General features: G+C 45.2%; 1 protein-coding gene across 1 annotated transcript in view; it reads right to left on the reverse strand.

Moving 5' to 3' along the window:
- Positions 1-793: 793 nt before the first annotated feature.
- Positions 794-22747, reverse strand: part of LOC147596574 (SKI family transcriptional corepressor 2-like) — a 33519-nt gene continuing 11565 nt past the window's right edge. Inside the window, 4 exon segments of the mRNA XM_086769590.1 lie at positions 794-856; positions 9785-9852; positions 18278-18376; positions 18763-18828. Coding sequence (XP_086625716.1) covers positions 794-856; positions 9785-9852; positions 18278-18376; positions 18763-18828 — 296 coding nt within the window.

Raw genomic sequence — 22747 nt, forward strand, 5'->3', positions numbered from 1 at the left:
CCCTCCCTTCCAGCGTGTCGACGGCACCACACAACTTGGTGTCGTCGGCGAACTTGCTGAGGGTGCACTCTATCCCACTGTCCATGTCGCCGACAAAGATGTTGAACAGGGCCGGGCCCAACACGGACCCCTGAGGAACGCCACTCGTGACCGGTCTCCACATGGACATTGAGCCGTTGACCACCACTCTCTGAGTGTGGCCATCCAGCCAACTCCTTATCCACCGAGTGGTCCATCCATCAAACCCATGTCTCTCCAGTTTAGAGAGAAGGATGTCATGCGGGACAGTGTCAAAAGCTCAATATCACTGAACTTATTTTAAATCACTGGTCAGATTAATGTAGACTCAACTGGAAAATGCTGGCAGTCAGTAAGAAATTATGTACAAGAGGGCAAAACAGACCAACTTGACGCTTAATCTCCTTATCTCAGTAGGGAGAGCTCCCAAACTATACTGCTCTTTCCTGGAGCTGAAGAAGCTCCATTATGGGCAGAAAAACCCATCCCGACCTGCCCACCACTTCCCAGTGCCAGAGAGCAGAAGCACATGCTCAGGCGATTAGGCCTGGATTCATCCAGTGGTACCTCCTGCCCCAGTGAAGCCTCATAATTTGTGTGACATGTCAGTTATCAGCTTTAGACTGTAGCACAATACCTCCACAGACAGAACTTTTAGACCAGAATCAGTAGCATCATGCAACAGAATGATTCTCTTAATTCTTGCAGTGTCTGCAAAGAAAAACATGATGGCCAGGGCAGGTAGAATAAGATCCTTTCTTTCACAAGCTCACCTTTAGCTTTTGCTGAGGTGTGCACCGAGCTTTTCTTTCCTGATCAAGCTTGCTGCATAGGGAATCTGCAATGACACAGAAACAAAGCCACTGCTTTATGTCAAGGTTTGGCTAACGAGACATCCAAGTTGAAATGTAAATGAAAGGTTTTGTTTGCCTCCCTACATCATTTTAGGAGACAGTGCCTTAAATTAAAGAACTGAACTCTTTACAAAACTGCAAGAATGTTGAAGTAGAAATAAAATTATAACTACACAAATTAAAACAACAGGCAGATCTTAAAATTCAACGTACAAGATGTCTTCCAAAGTTTTGTTTATATCAGTTGCTGACAAAAATAAAGCCACCACCCATTCTGCTACCTGTGAGATGACAAAATTAATTAGTAACAGAGCAGGCAACACACACTGATATCTCCACACCTGAAATACAGCAGGTTGGGAGTACGAGACTTCACATATTTATATCACCATAATTAGGAAGTTCATAATAGTTATCTGTGACTTGCACCAATCTGAAGGAAGCCACTGAAGTGGAACAAATAATTAAAGAAAAACAGAGAACATAGGCATATTAGGGAATGTGGTTATATTTAGAAACAAAGTGGGATGATCTGCTCACTGGCTACTGGGAATACAGTACAGCGCTGCTCTGAGATTTCCATAGCTGGGAATCCAAGTGACTACAAATTCACTATTCCTTGATGCTGCCTTTTGGAAAGACCATTGGAGGAATTCAGGTTGGGATCAGAAAATCTATGTCCCTACATGCCCAGGTGCTGCTGCACACAGGAGTGACCTGCTTCTGCTGTCAGGCACTCCAGAATATATTCACAAATAATGTCAAATATGTTACTGCAAGCTGAAAAACAGGCTGGGTTGAAGTCAGGAGCAAAAGAGGACTGTATTGTCATTATGCCCATAGTATGTGAGGACATCTCTGGGCGGCCGTAAAGTGTAGTATCTGCAGTGTCAGCTCTCTCCATCCCTTCCTGTCTTAATAAAGAAAAGAGCAGGGAAGGCTCAGGATGAGAGGAAAGAAAGGGGCATCTGCAGCTCAGGAGCTAACCCTTTCATCTCTCAGGAAAGGAGGTCAATCTGATAGAAAGCAGCAGTACCAGGAAGCAGCAGTGTCTGTAAAGATGAGCCGTCTGACTGAATGAAAGCAGAAGCCTTTCACAGGGGCATGCCGCTTCCCCAACTACACAGTCCTGGGAAAAGGGAAATGTGCGTGGATGAACCGAGAGGACCAAACCACTGATGACCTGAAAAGATCCAGGATCCAGGTGTTTTTTCTGACTACTCTTATAACCCCTGCCCTTCACAGAAGCTGAAAGCTATCAGGAAGCTTGCTGTCAGATCCCTCCAAAACCAGAGCTCTCCTCTCCACCAAGGCCTTGAACAGAGCTGTCTTCCAGGGCACGGTGTTTGCAAAGGCTGGAAAACTCCTTTCTCAACTGCAGCAGAGAGGAGTAGGCAAAGAAACTGTTTACCTGATCACCCATTTGCATGGTTTAGATTCAAAATGGAGGCACAAACAAACTGCCTGAATAAGCACGTTTTAGCTGAGATCTGTGATGCTTCACCAACTGCTTTCTTCCTCTCTCCCACTCACAACAGCCAACAGGCAACATCGGTTTGCATGGTCACCAATTATATAGGACACCTCCCAAGCCGTACTGACCTAGATAATACAACGGGGTACATTCTGTCAGAAATTAACTGTTCTTAATCCACTTCTCTGCTATATTTGGCACATCAGCACCTTTTCAATGTGTATTGGTTTATCCGTTCTCCTGGTAATAAGTGAAACTGGGAGAGGTGGGTGTCCAATAGGGAAATTACTACTTTCATCATGAGTTAAATCACCTACAATGTCGTTTTCTACTTTTGTCATTGGAAGAGCATTTGGTAACTCCGGTGCTGCGGTGGCATTGTATTTAGGGCTCTTCATGACAATACGGTCCTGTTTTGCACATCCATGGTGACTGTTGCAATGCAGGATAGGATCGGCACTCAAATGGGCATGAAGATCCAATGCGTGGCCCTTATCAAAGTGTGTATGCTCCTGCCAGCAATAACAGAAATGCAGATGGTTGGGTTTTAAGTAGCAAGCAATCTGTTTCTACAACTAAGTCCACATTAACAGGAAATACATCACAATGGGAGCAGATCTGTAAGGTGCAGGAGAAAGACTCAGTGTCCATACTGCATTTCTCTTGTTTTTTTTTTTCTTCAGGCTAGCTCTAGTCTGGTCCTGGGTACTGATCGCCCGTTAAGAGCTAGAGCACACTCCAATGTGTATTCCTCATTTGCTTCATCCAGAAGAAATCCAATTTGCAAGCTCTGAGTCTGCTCCACAATATGAACCAAAGCATAGATAAGCGGATAGGACTGGGGATTCATTTCTAAAGCACATGTCTGATCCCTGCTACACTTGGACATCAAATAAGCTTCTGTACACCAATCTCTTTTGGAGACTTCACCTTTGCATCCCATCTCTAGGTGGGGCACACAATGATACATCACCGTAACTTCTGTTGCTTGAAGAGGAAATCTTCAGTACCCTCAAAGCGCTATTATCTGATGTGTATTTACAGGTATTTAGTTAAACAATTCTCATTTCTAGAGAGCGCACTTGAGACCTCAGTCAGAACACTGTGCAGCCAAGACAGCCCTTCCAAAGGCAGAGCATATTTATGCAGGAAAGGAGATGTGCAGCTGAACTGCCACTGGAAAACTACAGTCTCTGCACACATGGTGCTTCTGGAGAGAATGATGTGTGGGATTAAGCAGAAGAAAAAGCATGCGCTGAGTGTTTGACAGCTGGAGGAGGAATCTAAGTGCCAATGGCATGCCCTGGAGGGTAAGTCTCCACTACTGCCCTGTGAAAGTATTTATAGTTGTGTGGGCTGAGTTCTGAGACTTCCCTCCTGGGTGGGTAGTGGCATGTGCTCAGGGCAGCGTATTGGTCTGCACAGGATGCAAGGCAATAGAGAGTCATGGCTGGAGTATGCAGTCTCTCCTCTATGTATTTTTAAGTACTGGAGCACACTAATATCATAGAAAAAGGATTTTGCACACAGGCAATAGCAGAGGCACTGTACACGCACTGTACTTAGCCAATTTGGAAGACAGCACTTTGAAGGAGTGTCCTGGTTCTGGCTAGGATAGAGTTAACTGTCACCTGAGCTGAGTGGAGAACTGGAGCTGGTAGGCCCTATGGCTGGAGCACCCAGCTGGGATAGTTAACTGATGAGCCAACAGCTGGGGTTAATTTACCCAAATGAGCCAAAGGGCCATTCCATCCCATGTGACATCATGCTCAGTATATCAGTGAGGAGGGTGGTAAGGGGAGCCTCTTCCTGCTCTGTGGGAAGAAACTGGGTGTGGAGATTTGTTGTGAGCCATTGTACTGTATTTGTATTCCATCACTGTTTTGTTTTCTTCTGTTATTGCTGTTAAATTTATTTTTTGTTCAATCTCAACCCATGTGTTTTTTCTGGTTGTTTTTTTTTTGTTTGTTTACCAATTCTCCCTTCTGTTCCACTGGAGTGGGAGGGGCGGTGGTGAGAGAGAGACTGCGTAGTCTGGTCCTGATCGGGGCTGAACTACGACAAGGAAGAAGAAGAGAAAAATGGATTCAGTGATTTAAGACCCATTTTCTTGTTAAATATGACAATCAGTTGCTGCTTGGCACAAATAGGTTGCGACGCTTCTTGGTAGCCACTCTAGACACTCTGACCATCTCCTTTCTCAACAGAAATTGCTGATAGCTGCACAGCGTCCCACTGCTCCAGCTACCTATCAAGCCAGGTTATGTCCAAAGAAGCCAACATCCATCACAGAGGATGTAACAGAACAGGACCCACTCTCCATTTTCCCAATGATCTGAGCCTTACTCCTGACTTTCAGGAAGCCATAGAATAATTTTTTTTTAAAGCTCGGAGTGGACAGAGCATTAAAATAAAACCCCATTGATTAAACACTGTTTTAACTGAGGCTTTTAATTCAGAATATTAAACCCACGTCGCTCCCAGCCGCTGCAGGTGCAGTGAGGGCCGGGGAGTGGCAGAGGGCACCCGGAGCCCCCGGAGCTGTCATAGAATCATAGAATCATGGAATGGTTAGGGTTGGAAGGGACCTTCAAAGGTCATCTAGTCCAACCCCCCTGCAAGGAGCAGGGAGCTGTCACCCCACTCAGCACGGCTCCCTTCCACACGTGGTGATTTATCACCTTCTGCATTGCAGTTTCGCAATGTCACCCAAAAACTGTGAGAAAAATGCGTTACGTTCAGTGTTCAGTACTGGCTGGGCACGAAGCACTACTTTCAAGCAGTCCTTGCCATGTAACAGTCAGGTTACAGTGGGCATTTGCACTAGAAAGTTTTCAAATACAATTATATTTGGTTAATTATTTCATGCTCAGCTTCAGCTTCTTGTATTCCAGGCATTTATGACACTGTCAAGGTAGTTTATTTTAAAGTCTGACTATTCAGTTATGCAGCTTGAAGAATTTCAGTTCAGGGTGAGTAAAACCATTGGTACGGCAAAACCTGCCTCTGGTACCCACTGTTACAAGAGATGCCTTCATGATCCCACATAAGTCTTCAGCAAGGACTAATTCAAGTTGTATATTCCTTCAGCGGTGAGAAATGCCAAAAGAAACTGACTCTGTGCATTTATATTGTTTGTAAAATAAAAAAAAAAAACAGGAAGCGAGCCAAGTTCTGTGGCTTGTTATACCAGTAAATTTTGAATTTAATCCTACAAAGGTATACACCTACGAAGCTGTAAGTAAAATTAAGATCTGAGTATGCATTAAACACTTCTGCTTTTCTCTTTGCACTTCTATGTCAACAAGAATATTAGGTCCAGGCAGCTCTGTTAAAGCAGTAGTATGGTGTCCCAGGTACATACAAAACAAAGCAACCAACCTCTGTTAAAAACAAAACAACAAAAAACACAAACAAAAAAAAATCAAACATAATCATGCTTTTTGTGTATTCTGCACCGAAAAGCTTTAATTCATCCATGCCATAAACCAAGAAGGCCAAAGAAGTTCTATTGTTAGCACATTCAACTCATGAATCTTAATTCTAGATATAACCATACAAAATACATCACATGAATGAATTAAAGTAACTGCAGGGATTATCACATTAAAAGTGCTGACTCCGTTTCAGTTATCAACCAAAACACCACTGAAGATTTCTGCACCTAGCTTGAACAAACACACTGGTTATTTGCAGCAGTCTCTCAGTTCTTCACATGCAAACATCCTTCTGTTGGTCTCACTGATACACAACCTGCCTCGCCGATACCGGGGGGGATACCCAAATGTGAGCATAAAGACTTGCTGATGATTAGACAACATTTCTATTAATGACAATTAAACTCAGGCAGCCACAGTGAGTGAAGAGGTCCTGAATTGTTGGTGCAGTACATTAAATGTTAAAACTATTCTCTGTAAGTACATTCAAGCAGCTCTGTTTAATTATTAAATGACTATTAGTCTTTCTGTAGCATGCATCAGTAAGTTAAAAGAGTGTGAATTACATTATAATATTTCTTTTCCTGACCGAGAAAAAGCACTACACTGAACCCTGTGATTCCTCCACTTCTTGTAAATAAGAAAAACCACCACAGCTAGCTCACTGGAGGTCTGGCATATCCAGTTTCAGAAACAACTTCACAACCAGATCACAAAGTGAATGGCAGAGATGATCCATTCGCTTCCTGGGAGGGAGAGTTTGTTAGCTCCAAGTTCAGCTGACACAAGAGAGAAAGGCTGAAGCGGGCACACAAACTTTGTGCTTAAATGTGCTTCACAGCAGGAATCAAGACAGGTCACCTGCCTCAAGTCCAAAGCAGCAGGGGAAGTACTTTTCAGGATGGCATCCTAATTACCATCTTCTGTGACAATGCAATTCACAGATCAAGCCAAACTCCCTGCCTGGCATTGGGAGATAAAGGGGAACACAGTAACAACTGGACACATTAAAGGAAAAGAGTGGAGACCAGCAGCAAAAAATCTCCAAATATGTTCTAAACAACCTCCTTCAGGCACCCTCCATCTCTCATTGAAATCTCTGAAGTCAGCAGGAACAGGGAGCAGGAATGTTTGGCAGCTCTAAAAATAAGGCCACTCCTAAATGCCTCTAAACATAGGTGCACAAGTTTGACAATCCTGGCTTTCAGCTTTATTTTTATGTCCTAACTCATCAATTAGAAAATGACAGTACCAGAAGGCTGGACAATGCCTTCTCCACACCAGGGTCTGTGATAAGCACAAGGAAAATTTAGATGCTCAAGCACAGGGCTGATTCAGGTAAGCGGGGATATTTGGCAAGCCTGCCTCAAAAAAAAACGTGTTGAATAATGTCAAACTGATCACAGAAAAAGCACACTAGCAAAACAAGCATTAGCTGATAGCCCCCCATTCATTACAATGCCCTGCTCTTAAAACCACACTAAGCAGTATCTGAGTAAGAAACAGCTTCACATACTTCAGCCCTTGCTGGTACTGGATGGAGTATGTCAAGTTTTCAAAACAGCACAGTTGTAAGCAATAATCTAGAGTTGCACTAACACACACACACAACATCCCTCTTGATTTTAAAACAACAAGCAAGAGACCAAACAGCAATGTGTGCCTGCACTGAGCTCTGTTTTGGCAACTGGATCCTTTGCTGCTGAGTTAAGCACTTCTAGCGGCTGAAATTTGAAAAAGACACATCCTAAGGTTTATTTGCCAGTGAGAAGCTGGCCTCACACCGATTCCCTACTGAGGGCTAAAATGCACTCCTTGGCAGCTTGTACACGGTAGAAACATTTAACTGCTTAAGGTTTACTGATTCAGTCCTCACATTTACTCTGAAGAAGCACCTCTCGGTGTTGAGTCAACACATTTTGTTTAGTTGAAACATGAAGACCCATCTGGTTACTGTATGAAAGTAAATCTCCAGGTAATTAGACTCTAAACCAGCTGAAAACCGCAGGCTTAGGTCTTCAAAGTATAAGGTAATATAAATATATTATATAAATATATATATATTTTATATATTTTAAAGCAATAAGAAGAGCTTCTACAGGTATGTAGGGGACAAAAGAAAGTCCAAGGAAAATGTAGGCCCCCTCCAGAAGGAAACTGGTGTCCTGGTTACCTGGGACATGAAAAAGGCTGAGGTTCTCAATGACTTTTTTGCCTCAGTCTTCACCGACAAGAGTTCCTGTCCCACCACCCAAGCTGTGGAAGGCACAAGCAGGGACTGGGAGGATGAAGACCCACGCACTGTACTCGAAGAGCAGGTTCAGGAGCATCTGAGGAACTTAAGGGTGCACAAGTCCGTGGGACCCGATGAGATCCATCCGCGGGTCCTGAGGGAACTTGCGGATGAAGTTGCCAAGCCACTGGCCATCATATTTGAGAAATCATGGTGGTCTGGTGAGGTCCCCGATGACTGGAAGAGGGGGAACATAACCCCCATTTTTAAAAAGGGGAATAAGGAAGACCCGGGTAACTACAGGCCGGTCAGCCTCACCTCTGTGCCTGGCAAGGTCATGGAGCAGATTCTCCTGGAAACCATGCTAAGGCACATGGAGAGCAAGGAGGTGGTTGGTGACAGCCAACATGGCTTCACCAAGGGCAGATCGTGCCTGACCAATTTGGTGGCCTTCTATGATGGGATGACAGCATTGGTGGACAAAAGACAAGCAATGGACATCATCTACCTGGACTTGTGCAAAGCTTTTGACACTGTCCCACACGACATCCTTCTCTCTAAACTAGAGAGACATGGGTTTGATGGATGGACCACTCGGTGGATAAGGAGTTGGCTGGATGGCTGCACTCAGAGAGTGGTGGTCAACGGCTCAATGTCCATGTGGAGACCGGTCACGAGTGGCGTCCCTCAGGGGTCCGTCTTGGGCCCGGCCCTGTTCAACATCTTTGTCGGTGACATGGACAGTGGGATAGAGTGCACCCTCAGCAAGTTCGCTGATGACACCAAGCTGAGTGGTGCCGTCGACACGCTGGAAGGGAGGGATGCCATCCAGAGGGACCTTGACAGGCTGGAGAGGTGGGCCCGTGCCAACCTCATGAAGTTCAACCAGGCCAAGTGCAAGGTCCTGCACATGGGTCATGGCAATCCCAGGCACAAATCCAGGCGGGGCGGGGAATGGATTGAGAGCAGCCCTGAGGAGAAGGACTTGGGAGTGCTGGTGGACGAGAAGCTCAACATGAGCAGGCAATGCGCCCTTGCGGCCCAGAAGGCCAACCGCATCCTGGGCTGCATCAAGAGGAGCATGGCCAGCAGGTCGAGGGAGGTGATTCTCCCCCTCTACTCTGCTCTGGTGAGACCCCACCTGGAGTACTGTGTCCAGTTCTGGAGCCCCCAACATAAGAAGGACATGGACCAGTTGGAGAAGGTTCAGAGGAGGGCCACGAAGATGATCAGAGGGCTGGAGCACCTCTCCTATAAGGACAGGCTGAGAGAGTTGGGGCTGTTCAGCCTGCAGAAGAGGAGGCTCCGGGGAGACCTGATAGCGGTCTTCCAGTACCTCAAGGGGGCCTACAGGAAAGATGGGGAGAGGCTGTTCAGTAGGGCCTGTTGCGATAGGACGAGGGGTAATGGTTTCAAAATAGAGGGAGGTAGATTTAGATTGGATATTAGGAAAAAATTTTTTATACTTAGGATTGTAGAGCACTGGAACAGGTTGCCGAGAGAGGTGGTGGATGCCCCATCCCTGGAAACGTTCAAGGCCAGGTTGGATGAGGCTCTGAGCAACCTGATCTAGCTGAAGATGTCAGAGGGGTTGGACTAGATGACCTTTGAAGGTCCCTTCCAACTCTAACCATTCTATGATTCTATGATTGTAATATGAACTCGGTAATAGTACATCTGTGCGGCTCACAAAGGAAAAGTCTGAGGAATGCATTTAATAACATAAAGCAACAGTTTTTAACATTTTTAGCAGAGAAAACAAACTTACAATTTGTAGCTGCTGTACTATTTCTTCTCTGTATGCCAGTTCCCGCTTCATCTGATCTTGGAAATTATCTGAAAGAGAGGAAAAAAATAAAAGTAGATGCAGTAATTAAAACAGACCACACAACAGAATTCATATAAATCAAATTAAATCAAACCCAATCACTACTGAGGAACTGTGAAGCACTGTCGTAGTTCAGCCCCGATCGGGACCAGACTACGCAGTCTCTCTCTCGCTCCCCCTACCCTCCGAGAGAACAGGGGGAGATGATATAAGAAAAACGGCTCAAGGTTTGAGATAAGGACGGGGAGAAATCCTTAAAGTTACCGTCACGGGCAAAACAGACTCGACTTGGGGAAAACTATTCATTTATTTTCTAAAATTAGCAGGAGAATGAGACAGGGAACAAGATAACCTCCCCCCACCCCTCCCTCTTCCCAAGCTTAACATTATCTCTACTACCTTCCCCTCCCTGAGCGGCACGGGTGGGGAAAAGGGAATGGGGGTCGCGGTCAGTTCATCACGCGTTGTTTTACGCCGCTGTATGATCGTCGGGGGAAGAACTCCTCGCATTCCTCCTCTGCTCCAGCGTGGGGTCCCTCCCACGGGCCACAGTCCTTCGTGAAACTGCTCCGGCGTGGGTCATCCCTTCCACGGGTGCAGTCCCTCTAGAACAGCTGTCCCAGCGGGCCCTCCACGGGCCACAGCCTCCTTCAGGCCTCCACCTGCTCCGGCGTGGGGTCCTCCACGGGCTGCAGGTGGATCTCTGCCCCTCCGTGGACCTCCATGGGCTGCAGGGGGACAACCTGCTCCACCATGGTCTTCACCACGAGTTGCAGAGGAATCTTGGCCAGGAGCCGTATTACTCCTCCCCCTCCTTCTTCACTGACCTTGGCGTCTGCAGCCGTTCCTCACAACAGGCTGGCAGACGCCTCTGAGGATCCTTTTTACATCTTATTCACTTCTCATCTCCTCTCCACTTCTTGCAGCCAGGCCGGGCCGAGTTGGGCCCAGTCGGCTGCCCGGCGGGAGGCCAGAGGGTGAGGCCTGCAAGGCCCATGAGGCTCGCGCCTCCCCCTCTCTGCCCCCCACTCAGCTGCTTCACATCTTCTCCCTCTCTTTTTCCTGTTTTCCCCTACTTAAATACGTTATCGCAGAGGCGTTATCACGGGACATTCTGCTACCAATTGGCTTGGCCTTGGCCAGCAGCGGGTCCGCCCTAGGCCCGGCCGAGTCCACTGAACAAAGGGGAGTGACTTCTAGCAGTTTCCTACAGAAGCAACCACTTTAGGCCCCCCCCTCACTAACAAAACCAGAACAAGCACTAAAGCCCTTCACCCAATTAAAACACATGCCTAAGAAAAACTTATTCTCTAGTAGGAGACACTGTAGACAACAGAAAAACTCTGGAAAAATCAGATTCAGTTACTTTCCCAATTAGCAAATGTAGGCTGCTAAGTTTCTGTCGCTAGCATTGTTGTGATTTTGTTAGTGAGGGGGGGCCTAAGGTGGCAGCTTCTGTAGGAAACTGCTAGAAGTCGCTCCCCTTTGTTCAGTGGACTCGGCCGGGCCTAGGGTGGACCTGCTGCTGGCCAAGGCCAAGCCAATTGGTAGCAGAATGTTATCGCCTCTGCGATAACGTATTTAAGAAGGGGAAAACAGAAAAAAAAAAAAAAAGAGAAGAGAAGATGTGAAGAAGCTGAGCAGGGGCAGAGGCACAGAGGGGGAGGCGCAGGCCTCATGGGCCTTGCAGGCCTCACCCTCTGGCCTCTTGCTAGGCAGCCGACTGGGCTCAACTCGGTCCGGCCCGGCTGCAAGAAGTGGAGAGGAGATGAGAAGTGAATAAGATGTAAAAAGGATCCTGAGAGGCGTCTGCCAGCCTGTTGTGAGGAACGGCTGCAGACGCCAAGGTCAGTGAAGAAGGAGGGGGAGGAGTAATGCTGCTCCTGGCCAAGATTCCCCTGCAGCCTGCGGTGACGACCATGGTGGAGCAGGTTGTCCCCCTGCAGCCCATGGAGGTCCATGGAGGAGCAGAGATCCACTTGGAGCCCGTGAAGGACCCCACACCGGGGGAGGTGGATGCCTGAAGGTGGCTGTGGCCTGTGGAGGGCCCGCTGGGGCAGCCATTCTGGAGGGACTGAACTCCGTGGAAGAGATGACCCACACCAGAGCAGTTTCATGAAGGACTGTGGCGTAGGGTTGGGACCCCACGCTGGAGCAGGGGAGGAATGTGAGGAGTTCTTCCCCCAACCATGAAGCAGCGGCGTAAAACAACGTGTGATGAACTGACCGCAACCCCCATTCCCTCTTCCCCCCTGTGCCGCTCGGGAGGGGAAGGTAGTAGAGATAATGTTAAGCTTGGGAAGAGGGAGGGGTGGGGGGAGGTTATCTTGTTCTCTGTCTCATTATCCTGCTGTTTGTAGTAATAAATGAATAGTTTTCCCCAAGTCAAGTCTGTTTTGCCCGTAACGGTAACTTTAAGGATTTTCTCCCTGTCCTTATCTCAAACCTCGAGCCGTTTTTCCTTATATCATCTCCCCCTGTTCTCTCGGAGGGTGGGGGGAGTGAGAGAGAGACTGCGTAGTCTGGTCCCGATCGGGGCTGAACTACGACAAGCATTAATTCTCACAGTGATTTTTCTCAACGGGCCAGACTCTGTAGTCATTAGTCAAACTTCTACCAACACTGAAGAGAAGAACAAAAACTGTTCTTCTTCACTTTGGCATAAATCTGTTGACATCAATAGGAATGTCCAATATGTGAGAACAGAAAGTGTTCAAGGATGCAGGGTTTGATTTGTAGTTTGTAACATAGTACTGACAGCTTTGAACAAAACTCAGACTAAAGCTCCATAAACAGTGACACGGAACTCAGAAGGGAATAAGTCTTTGAAAGACAGATCCTGGACAGCTCGGTTACAGCACAGGTCAGCCTTCCTGCTCCTGTAGCTCCTCCTTCCCTTATTTTCTTCCTCAGTAACCATTTCAAACAAAACTTTATTCGGTAGAAGATTAACTGTTGGCCTATGTTCCATAACATTGCTGTTGGAGGGTGGGAAAAAGACAGAAAAATACAAACAAAACTATTGCCAAGAAGCAAAGAGCTTGGAGGATTGCATGCTGGAGATCTAGGTGATGGACTATTAAATGGAAGAGGAATGAAAACTCACTGCAACCAACATCATTTTGATCCAGAAAAGAAGCCTGTCCTGGACCATGGGAGCAGCAAGGTGAATACCAACACAAAACAGCATAGAGCACCTCAACACACGGCACTATCAAACTGGAGAGGGCTTGGAGAAGGGCATTACAAGGCCAAGGCAGCTAGAATGGTTTATCTACAACTAATAATTAAAAGAGTTAAATAGTCATGCTGGCTGCTGGGACATTAGCCCAGGACTCAGGAAGCCTGGGTTCAATACCTGCTCTACTAGACTCCGGTCTCTCCACACCTCCTTTCATCACCACTGAAGCAGGAATAACAGCACTGCTTCATCTGCCAAGTGCATTGGGAGGATTAATAGATTAAATGACTGTGGGATACTTTGATAGCACAGTAACAGGAGTCACAGAAACACCTAAATTGCAATGGAAAGATTTGAGCCCAGGTGAGAATAAGTGGCTCCTATTAATAAACTGTGTGCTGCCACAGTGCTGGGAGCTCACCTACTCCCAAACCAGACACACAGCCTCGCCATGACTTCTCAACCCCAAAAGCAGAAGCAGGAAGGCAGTGAGCAGCCGTGGCACGACACATCCTTCCTCTTCGCTGTACCTTGCCTGCTGGAAAAGGGGATGTGTCCCCATCAAGGGTGAGCATAAGAAGGGGTTAGAAGAAAGTACAAGGAGGCAGAGCTCTGTCCTCCTCTTTCACACAGTAATTTTGCCCTCTCTGAATAACGAGCAAAAATTGTTGTTTAAAAGGCAAGAAGGTACTTTAGGACAACAAGAAAATAGCAATGAAACAAAGAAAGAGTGAGAAAATTTGTCAGGCTGAAACCGTCAGGAGTCCAGCACAGCTACATAGAAAAGGACATGATGACACTATCTTAATAATGTTCTTCAGATTTCAAGTAAATGCCCACAGAATTTTTCAGCCTATTCCTTCTACTCCAACTCGAGCAGATAAAGAAGCCAACAGAAATCAAGCAGGTTTGCAATTCCTCTCCAAAAAGCCATGCAGTATAAAAAGGTGACCACCTCCTGCCCTGGTCTCTAAAGGCTGATAGATCTGTGCTAGCTACTATTGAGGTCCTCCTGTTTTGCTCTGAGTAGGCTATATGGAGAAATTTTCCTTCTCTCAACGCTTTCCTCCCGACTGCCTCTTAACAGGCTCATCACCTCTCAGAATAAACAGCTCAGAAATCTTGCTCAGTCCTGCACTGCAAATGTCCAGGCTCACAGTGGAAATGGGGTGTTAATGGTAAGGATAGTGTTTTTTCTGGCAGCATTTATCTGAGTCTGAATGCTTACAGACAAAGCTATAAGCAATACCCAAGAGAAAAGATATGAATATTTAAACAGTTTTCTTAACACAAAATTAAATACCTTAACTATCCAGACTACATCTCTGCCATTTTATTGCCACATTGTTAAATGCAGCTGGACAAAACACGTGCCAGCTGAGACCAAAGGTACAAATAAGCAGAGGGTTCTGGGAGAACAAGCTGTCACCATGCACAGGTGCTGATATTTCTATCAGGCCAGCAAATTCTTTGATTTTCTTTAAGTGATCTGATCTTTTTCTATTTTCTTCAAGTGATGTCTGTTGGAGGTTTTCCTTTGCCTGTAAGATCTCTCATCTGCAGCTTTCAAGTACAACAGCAATATAAAAAATAAAGGTGCAAACAGCAGAAGACAAGGTCTGTTGTTTTATAAATTATCACAGTTGACATTTCAAGCGGGTACAAGAAGCCACAGAGAAGCGTGCAGCATAGTACTGCTAAATGAGCTTGCAAATAAGATCAGTTATCATTTAACAGTGATTTCCATGAGGAGAGCATGGAAAACCAAACACTTTACACACAAGACTACATAGCACTGCTGTGGGTGGTGGTTTGATGCTATTAATGTATAATGCCCCAAATTAGCTCGGTTCCAAATGCAAGACCCGAAAAAGGTGACTTTGGAGTTAACTCCAGGTAACCCAACAGGAGCATTTTCCAGAGAGACACAGTATTACCTTCCACATCTCACATATTGCCTCCTTGCTGAAACAGGGATGAATTTTCTCCTTTTTAAAAAAGGCTGAGAAGACTTAAAAGCCAAAGGCTTCTTATTTATCCCCAGACAGTGCAAAGCATAGGGAGAATCACCACCAGCCGTGGGAGTGAGAATTACCCTGGCAGCGTGTTTCTGTCCTCAGCAGCTTTAGGAATGGGACAGAGATCCAATCCCCATGGCCACTCAGCCCAATGCTGCAGTGAGCCAGACTGGGATTTAAAGTCTGTTATCTATCTGCTCTTCACTCCCTCCTACAGCCTCAGGTGTCTCCAAGCCATGATAAATCCATCAATACAATTTAAATTTTACCTCCACTTTCCTTTACTTTGATCTCCAAAGACTTATCTCCCTACCTCCTCCCAATCCAATACCACCACAGGCAGTTAGTAACTTGGGAAACCTGGCAAAACAAATAGTTTCTAATACTTGATCTTGTTATGATAAAATGACTAATCAGTATAATTTTAGAATATGATTTTTTGAAAATTAAATATCAATATGAGGTGATTCTTGCTAGTTATAGAAACTGTGGTTACATGGGCTACATTTTATATGAAATCAATTTGTCCTTAGAGGGAACAGGGAGTCTTAGAACTGTTACAACATCTCATTTGTTAGAAGTCAGCCTAGCATGTCTGGGGTAATTAAGAAGAGTGGCAGAACAAAGGTAGGCCTCAAACACCAGCTGTGAAGATAGGCCCTGAGCCATCACTTTGGAGCCAGAAAACCAAGGAGCAAGGCAACCTGTTCCCAAGACCATAGATGGAGATTTCAAGGAGGGGTTCCACCAGCGAATTTGAGGAGGGGGCGCTCCGACAACCCCCAAGACCACCAGAAGACCCTTGACTCAAAAGACTGAGCATGCGCAAGTGGGTGGGGAATATTATAATGATTTCTAGGAAAACTGATGATTATGCATGAAATCACTAAATATATTCTGTCCAGATTTCCAGACCGGCATGCACGCTAGGTGGAAGGATCTCCCGTGCATCCGGCGCCGCAATAAAGAATGCCTGCTTCTTAATGCTACATTGCTGTTAAGGAGTTTGATTCCCGATTTCGGTGACAATCTAAAGCAGCAACCATGTCTGGCAGCAAGAGCCTGGAACAGACCCCATCGCTTTTGCTGAAATACATACAGCTCTAGCAGACAAACCACACTTATCTTGGATTTTACACTCAATTGCTTTACAAAGACACTTATTCTTGTTTTATTACATGTGGAGGAGGGGTGTTTTTTGGTAAATCTAAATCTGTAAATAGGTTTTACGGTCCCTTGTATGTATTGTTTATATTGTTTTATTGTATGTATTGTTTATTGTTTATACTTGTATGTATTATTATCTGTTTTCTATTTTAATACTGAAGAAAATTGACCACTACTTGGTGGTATAATGAAACCACATATTTTTCAAGCCGGTGTACACAGTCGCCACTTCCTTGGTCAGCCATACGTGTTCTTTTCTTTTATTTGAATTGTATTTTATGTGGTTTAATTGCAGTGTTTATTTACATGGCAATGACAGAGCATTAATTTTACTGTAGAAGAACAAAAGGATAAATGAGTGACCTGAATGGCAACCTTCCAAGATGACATTTCGCCAATGCCACACGAGTGTTTTGATCTACACAAATTATTTGAAAATTACCTCACTCCCAAACCCAAGTAATGATGAATTTATACTGAAGGATGAGGTTATTCTCCTTTCATTAATATCTGTATCACCTCAGGCGGCTCTTCTCCTTTATTTATGAAGCTGTCTACATCTTTAGATATTTCAGCTAAAGATGGAGCCATTCCCAGAGTCCTCCCACTTCCTTGCTTCCCTGAACTTACTCTATCTGATGCTACAGAAAGGGGGAAAACATATTTTCTTTTAATAACAGGAAAATGCTATCTGTATTCCCACATTTTCCTGCAATCCAGGGAAGTGCAACATTCCTCAGCTTGCAGCAGTGGGTTTTGGTTGACTGACTTACCGCAGGGGTACTGGCAATACTGGGTTTTGTCCCTGGAGTTTTTATGAAGGAACTCGGAGGACTAACAAAACAGTTTCTGAACTCTTCGAGAAACTATGATAAACCGGCACGAGGGCATTTTGCATTGAGTGCTGGTCAGACATTTCAGTCATGCAGGAGTTAAGAAAAGTTAGCAAATGGCAGAAGAGCCTGACAATCAGTCTAGGAAGGTTTTAACGTGTCTATCTTGACTTGCTGTGAGTCAAGTAACTCCGCAGTGCTCCATTAGCGTACAGTCTTACAGGAAAACAAGCAGAGTTTAAAAAATAACCCACAACATCAATATTAGGAAAATATTGAATGGAGATACTGTCAAACCTCCTTCAGACTTCAAGAAGAAGCAAAAGGTGGGCTCAAACAGGCTTTTTCTTTAGGTTGCATTTAATACTGAACTGGGGCACTGTCTGGGCAGGCAGCTGCAGGGCCACGACAGCCAGGCATGGGGAAGCCTGCATGACAGTACTAATCTCTGCATGGTGCTGTTACAGATGGGCAGAGAGCAATGGAGATGGCCCTGATCACTCCAGCTCTGTAATACCACATTCATTGCATGTTGGAGAGCCCTCACTGTGTCTTCTAGCTTGTCCTGATGTACATGGGATTTATCCTGGAAACATGTTTTCCCCTGTTGCTGCCAGTATAGTTCAAAAAGCCTCAATCGGGTCTTTTTCCATATCTCTGTGCATGCAGTTCAACTTTCTGGCAGCTTCACGAAAACCCTACTAAGTGTCCATTTTGTTTTCTTTTATCTAACACATGCCCAGCACCTTCCATCACCCCTGGGCAGCAGCATCCCACTCATCAGCTGTGGTGAAAGGGTCATCTCAAATAGCCCATCTCAGGAGGAAAAATCCAAATAGGTCTTTCTACTCCTTAAAACATAGGCCAAATCAATTCTCCAGCAGCAGCCAGCACCACCTAGAGATGCCTATGAAGTATCCTGACTTTGAAAGTCTCCAAGAAGCTGGTTAAGACCACCGACATTGCTGTACCCCAAGAAGCCCCAGATGTGTTTCTGTCTACTCACAGTATTCAATGTCATCAAAACCAGTAAAATATACACCAAAATAGACATCCATCTTCAGATTTTTCCCTACAAAAGACCTGCTTGGGCAGCCTAAAAAACCACAGCAGAAGTGTCATCAACCTCAGCAGAACTAAGCCAAAGATCCTCACAACATACCTCTCCCATTTTAACAATCTAACAACAAACACAACCCACAAATAACAGCAAAACCACAGATATGCATCTTACTGAAGACTGGGAAAGACGCATTTCCTTTCAACACCTGGAATTCCTGTTCTAGTCTCCTCCGTAAGTTGATCTGTTCAAACAAAACCTTCTGGAGTTCCTCTAACAAAGAGAAAAGAAAAGTGGTTTTGCTGATCTATATAAATAATTCTTGAAAGAACAGTTGCAGAGCAATTCATTACTATAAGACAAAATATTTTAGCAGTTATTAAAAAAAAAGTGTTGCGCAGACCAACAATAAATTTTGTGCAGAAAGCCATGAATATAAATCAATGTAATATATTATTTTAAGGTATTATATTAGTGTCATATATTGATTTATATATATGCATTAATCTCAATTATATCCACCCAAAGGTCTATATACTATTCATATGTTACTTGACAAGCTTAAAATATGGTGCAGAACAAAAGTGCCCCCTATTATCCTCATATTCTATTAAAACAAAGAGCAGTTTTATAACGTAAGAGGCCCTTATTTATTTTACCTTTCCCCATGTTTTCTACATCCTTCTTCAGTGAATGAGGTGAATTGGTTTTTTGTGTGTGTTCGCCTTAAAAAAGTGAAAGAAAAAAGTTATTGATTTACTGATACTGCTTTTCATCAGTATTATCCTTACTATGCAACTGCTTCAGAGAATCTGGAGAAAAAAAAAAAAGAGGAAAAAAAACCAACAGAAAGAGTAAGATTGAGGTTTATCTGCATATCTCCATGTGCGTAGCACAAATGCTTGCAGGACTTGTATTTACTTCTAGTTTAGTAAAGTATCTACCTATACCGTGGCCTCCTGCAGACAAGACCTGATGTCTCCTTGATACCTAGGAGCACTCCTCTTGCATGTCGTCTGCGGAACTGATCCCTGCTTTCACTCTAACCCCTCTTGAAGATGCTCTTATCAGAGAATGACTAGGAATGAGCTGAGAAAGGGGCAGAGCCTTCTCTACAGTCTCACCTCCTTTCTTTACAACAGGAAGTTCACACTATCTAGTTGGGCAGGACCGTGTTCCAAAATCCACAGGCAAAATCCTTCTTGCACTAGCCTCTTTGCCTTCATCAGCTCTTTATCATCTTCTAGAGCTCTATGGCATGGGCTTATTGTAACTGGATATAATTTATATCGAGCTGAGTTAAAATTAACATTAGTGGTATTTGCATCTAAAGGATATACCTCTGAGGTCCACTAATTCAGGTACTTCTGTCTTAAGTTGCTCATGTAACTTTTAATCATGTAGTAGTAAAGAATTTTCTAGATAAAAGAAATTGACTATTTCCAGATATATACACGCTACTTCTTTCAGCCTAATAAAATAAATTAAAAAAAAATCTTCATAAGGTGTTAAGTTCACCTGGATAAAAGTTTGACTTAAATATGAACCTCCTGACAAAAGGTGTCATTTTAATTAACCTCTAGAACCATGAAATTTTCCTCTAATTTCTATGAAAAGGGTTTTGAAGTAAAAAGCCACAAAAAAAATGCTTTTAAAAGAAAAAATATCACTTAAGTTGAAATTAATAGGAGATTTTCTATTATTTACAGCTGAAGTAGAAATAGACTCTCAATAATTAAGAAAATATTTGGTAAATAACCACTTATTGAACTGATTGGACTAATTTGGCTGGATGGCCACACTCAAACAGTGGTGGTCAATGGCTCAATGTCCAGGTGTAGATTGGTCACGAGTGGCATCCCTCAGGGGTCGGTGTTAGGCCTGGCCCTGTTCAACATCTTTGTCAGCGGTCTGGTGAGGTCTCCGATGACTGGAAGAGGGGTAACATAACTGCCATTTTTAAAAAGGGGAATAAAGAAGACCCAGGCAACTACAGGCCGGTCAGCCTCACCTCTGTGCCTGGCAAGGTCATGGAGCAGATTCTCCTGGAAACCATGCTAAGGCACATGGAGAGCAAGGAGGTGGTAGGTGACAGCCAACATGGCTTCACCAAGGGCAGATCGTGCCTGACCAATTTGCTGGCCTTCTATGATGGGGTGACAGCATCGGTGGACAAAAGACAAGCAATGGACATCATCTACCTGGACTTGTGCAAGGCATTTGACACTGTCCCGCACGACATCCTTCTCTCTAAACTGGAGAGGCATGGGTTTGATGGACAGACCACTCGGTGGATAAGGAGTTGGCTGGATGGCTGCACTCAGAGAGTGGTGGTCAACGGCTCAATGTCCATGTGGAGACTGGTCACAAGTGTCCCTCAGGGGTCCGTCTTGGGCCCGGCCCTGTTCAACATCTTTGTCGACGACATGGACAGTGGGATAGAGTGCACCCTCAGCAAGTTCACCGATGACACCAAGCTGTGTGGTGCCGTCGACACGCTGGAGGGGAGGGATGCCATCCAGAGGGACCTTGACAGGCTGGAGAGGTGGGCCCGTGCCAACCTCATGAAGTTCAACCAGGCCAAGTGCAAGGTCCTGCACCTGGGTCATGGCAATCCCAGGCACAAATCCAGGCTGGGCGGGGAATGGATTGAGAGCAGCCCTGAGGAGAAGGACTTGGGAGTGCTGGTGGACGAGAAGCTCAACATGAGCAGGCAATGCGCCCTTGCGGCCCAGAAGGCCAACTGCATCCTGGGCTGCATCAAGAGGAATGTGGCCAGCAGGTCGAGGGAGGTGATTCTCCCCCTCTACTCTGCCCTGGTGAGACCCCACCTGGAGTACTGTGTCCATTTCTGGAGCCCCCAACATAAGAAGGACATGAACCAGTTGGAAAGGGGCCAGAGGAGGGCCACGAAGGTGATCAGAGGGCTGGAGCACCTCTCCTATGAGGACAGGCTGAGAGAGTTGGGGCTGTTCAGCCTGGAGAAGAGGAGGCTCCGGGGAGACCTGATAGCGGTCTTCCAGTACCTCAAGGGGGCCTACAGGAAAGATGGGGAGAGGCTGTTAACTAAGGTCTGTTGTGACAGGACGAGGGGTAACGGTTTCAAAATAGAGGGAGGTAGGTTTAGATTAGATATTAGGAAAAATTTTTTTACAGTGTGGGTGGTGGAACACTGGCACAGGTTGCCCAGAGAGGTGGTGGATGCCCCATCCCTGGAAACATTCAAGGCCAGGCTGGATGAGGCTCTGAGCAACCTGATCTGGTTGGAGATGTCCCTGCTCCTTGCAGGGGGGTTGGACTAGATGACCTTTGAAGGTCCCTTGCAACCCTAACCATTCTATGATTCTATGATTATAATTTTTGGTTTAGTCCAGCCAGCAAATACACATCATTAACTCTACTGATGAGCAATCACAAGAAAGACATATAAAGTTACTCATGTGTTTATGTATTTGGAAGAAAGAATCATGGAGGAAATACCTTGGGGTTTTTTTTTTTTTTAATAAAAAGACATAGTACTAAATAGGTCACCACACAACAGATAAGACAGCGGCTACTCAAAAAACTTGTACTATCACCATGCATTTGCTAGTAGGTCATCACAATAAGCTAATTTTAAAGTTGAATTGTGCCCTTTTGGGTCTTTGAAATACCCACTCCTGAGGTAATCTATGCCAAGAATGCACGGAGCATCTGGGCCAGTCACTATGGGGTGCTTTTGCCACTCATTCCCAGTCAAACTTACTTCAGCCTCCAATACAGTCAGCTCTTGGGATCCTCCTGTCACTCCAGAAATACAAATGGGTTGTGCCCCTTTATAACTTGATGGTATTAGAGTACACTGTGCACCAGTGTCTACTAGAGCTTTATACCTTTGTGGGTCTGATGTGCCAGGCCATTTAATCCATACAGTCCAATAAACTCTGTTGTCCCTCTCCTCCGCCTGGCTGGAGGCAGGGCCCCTCTAGTCCTGTTTGTAATATTTTCTATTCACTTTCTGTGAATATGAATCAGAAGTTCCTTCCATAGGATCAGAGGTGAGATCAGCCCTTCTACGCTGTCTGGGGAACTGCCCACTGGAGACTGGAGCAGCAAATTGCCTGGAAGAACCTCCCTTTGTGATTGTTTTACCTCGCAACTCACGTACACGTGCTTCTAGGGCCGAGGTAGGCTTTCCATCCCACTTCCTCATATCCTCTCCTTGGTCACGCAAGGTAAACCATAGGTCATCTCGTCGGGTGTACCGTCTCCCTTGAGCAGGAGGAGGATGAGGTCTTCTTCTAATAGCTGAGATATTAGTCCGTGCAGGTGGGGAGCAAGAATCTTCAAGTTTCTCACACACCTCAGATAGTTTTTCTAACAGTTTTTCAAACTGGCTTTCAGATTTCTCAGTCAGTCTTTCTATAGCTGAGACACAGGCCCGCATCGGGGAAGAGAGATTGTCTTCATATTGTCGGAGCTGGTTAGCCACTGCACGTACTGGTGGCATCTCATCATCTTTCCAACTCATTGCTGCCAATGAGTTGGCATACGATGATGGTGCACTCTGTACAAATTTCCGCCACATGGGTCGGGTACATTCAATTTCATCTGGATCTACGGATGTCCGTGGGTCATCCAGGTTATGATAAATCAGCTCCCGAA

This window comes from Chlamydotis macqueenii, chromosome W (assembly GCF_036417535.1).
Source record: "Chlamydotis macqueenii isolate bChlMac1 chromosome W, bChlMac1.mat, whole genome shotgun sequence".
Classification (NCBI taxonomy): domain Eukaryota; kingdom Metazoa; phylum Chordata; class Aves; order Otidiformes; family Otididae; genus Chlamydotis; species Chlamydotis macqueenii.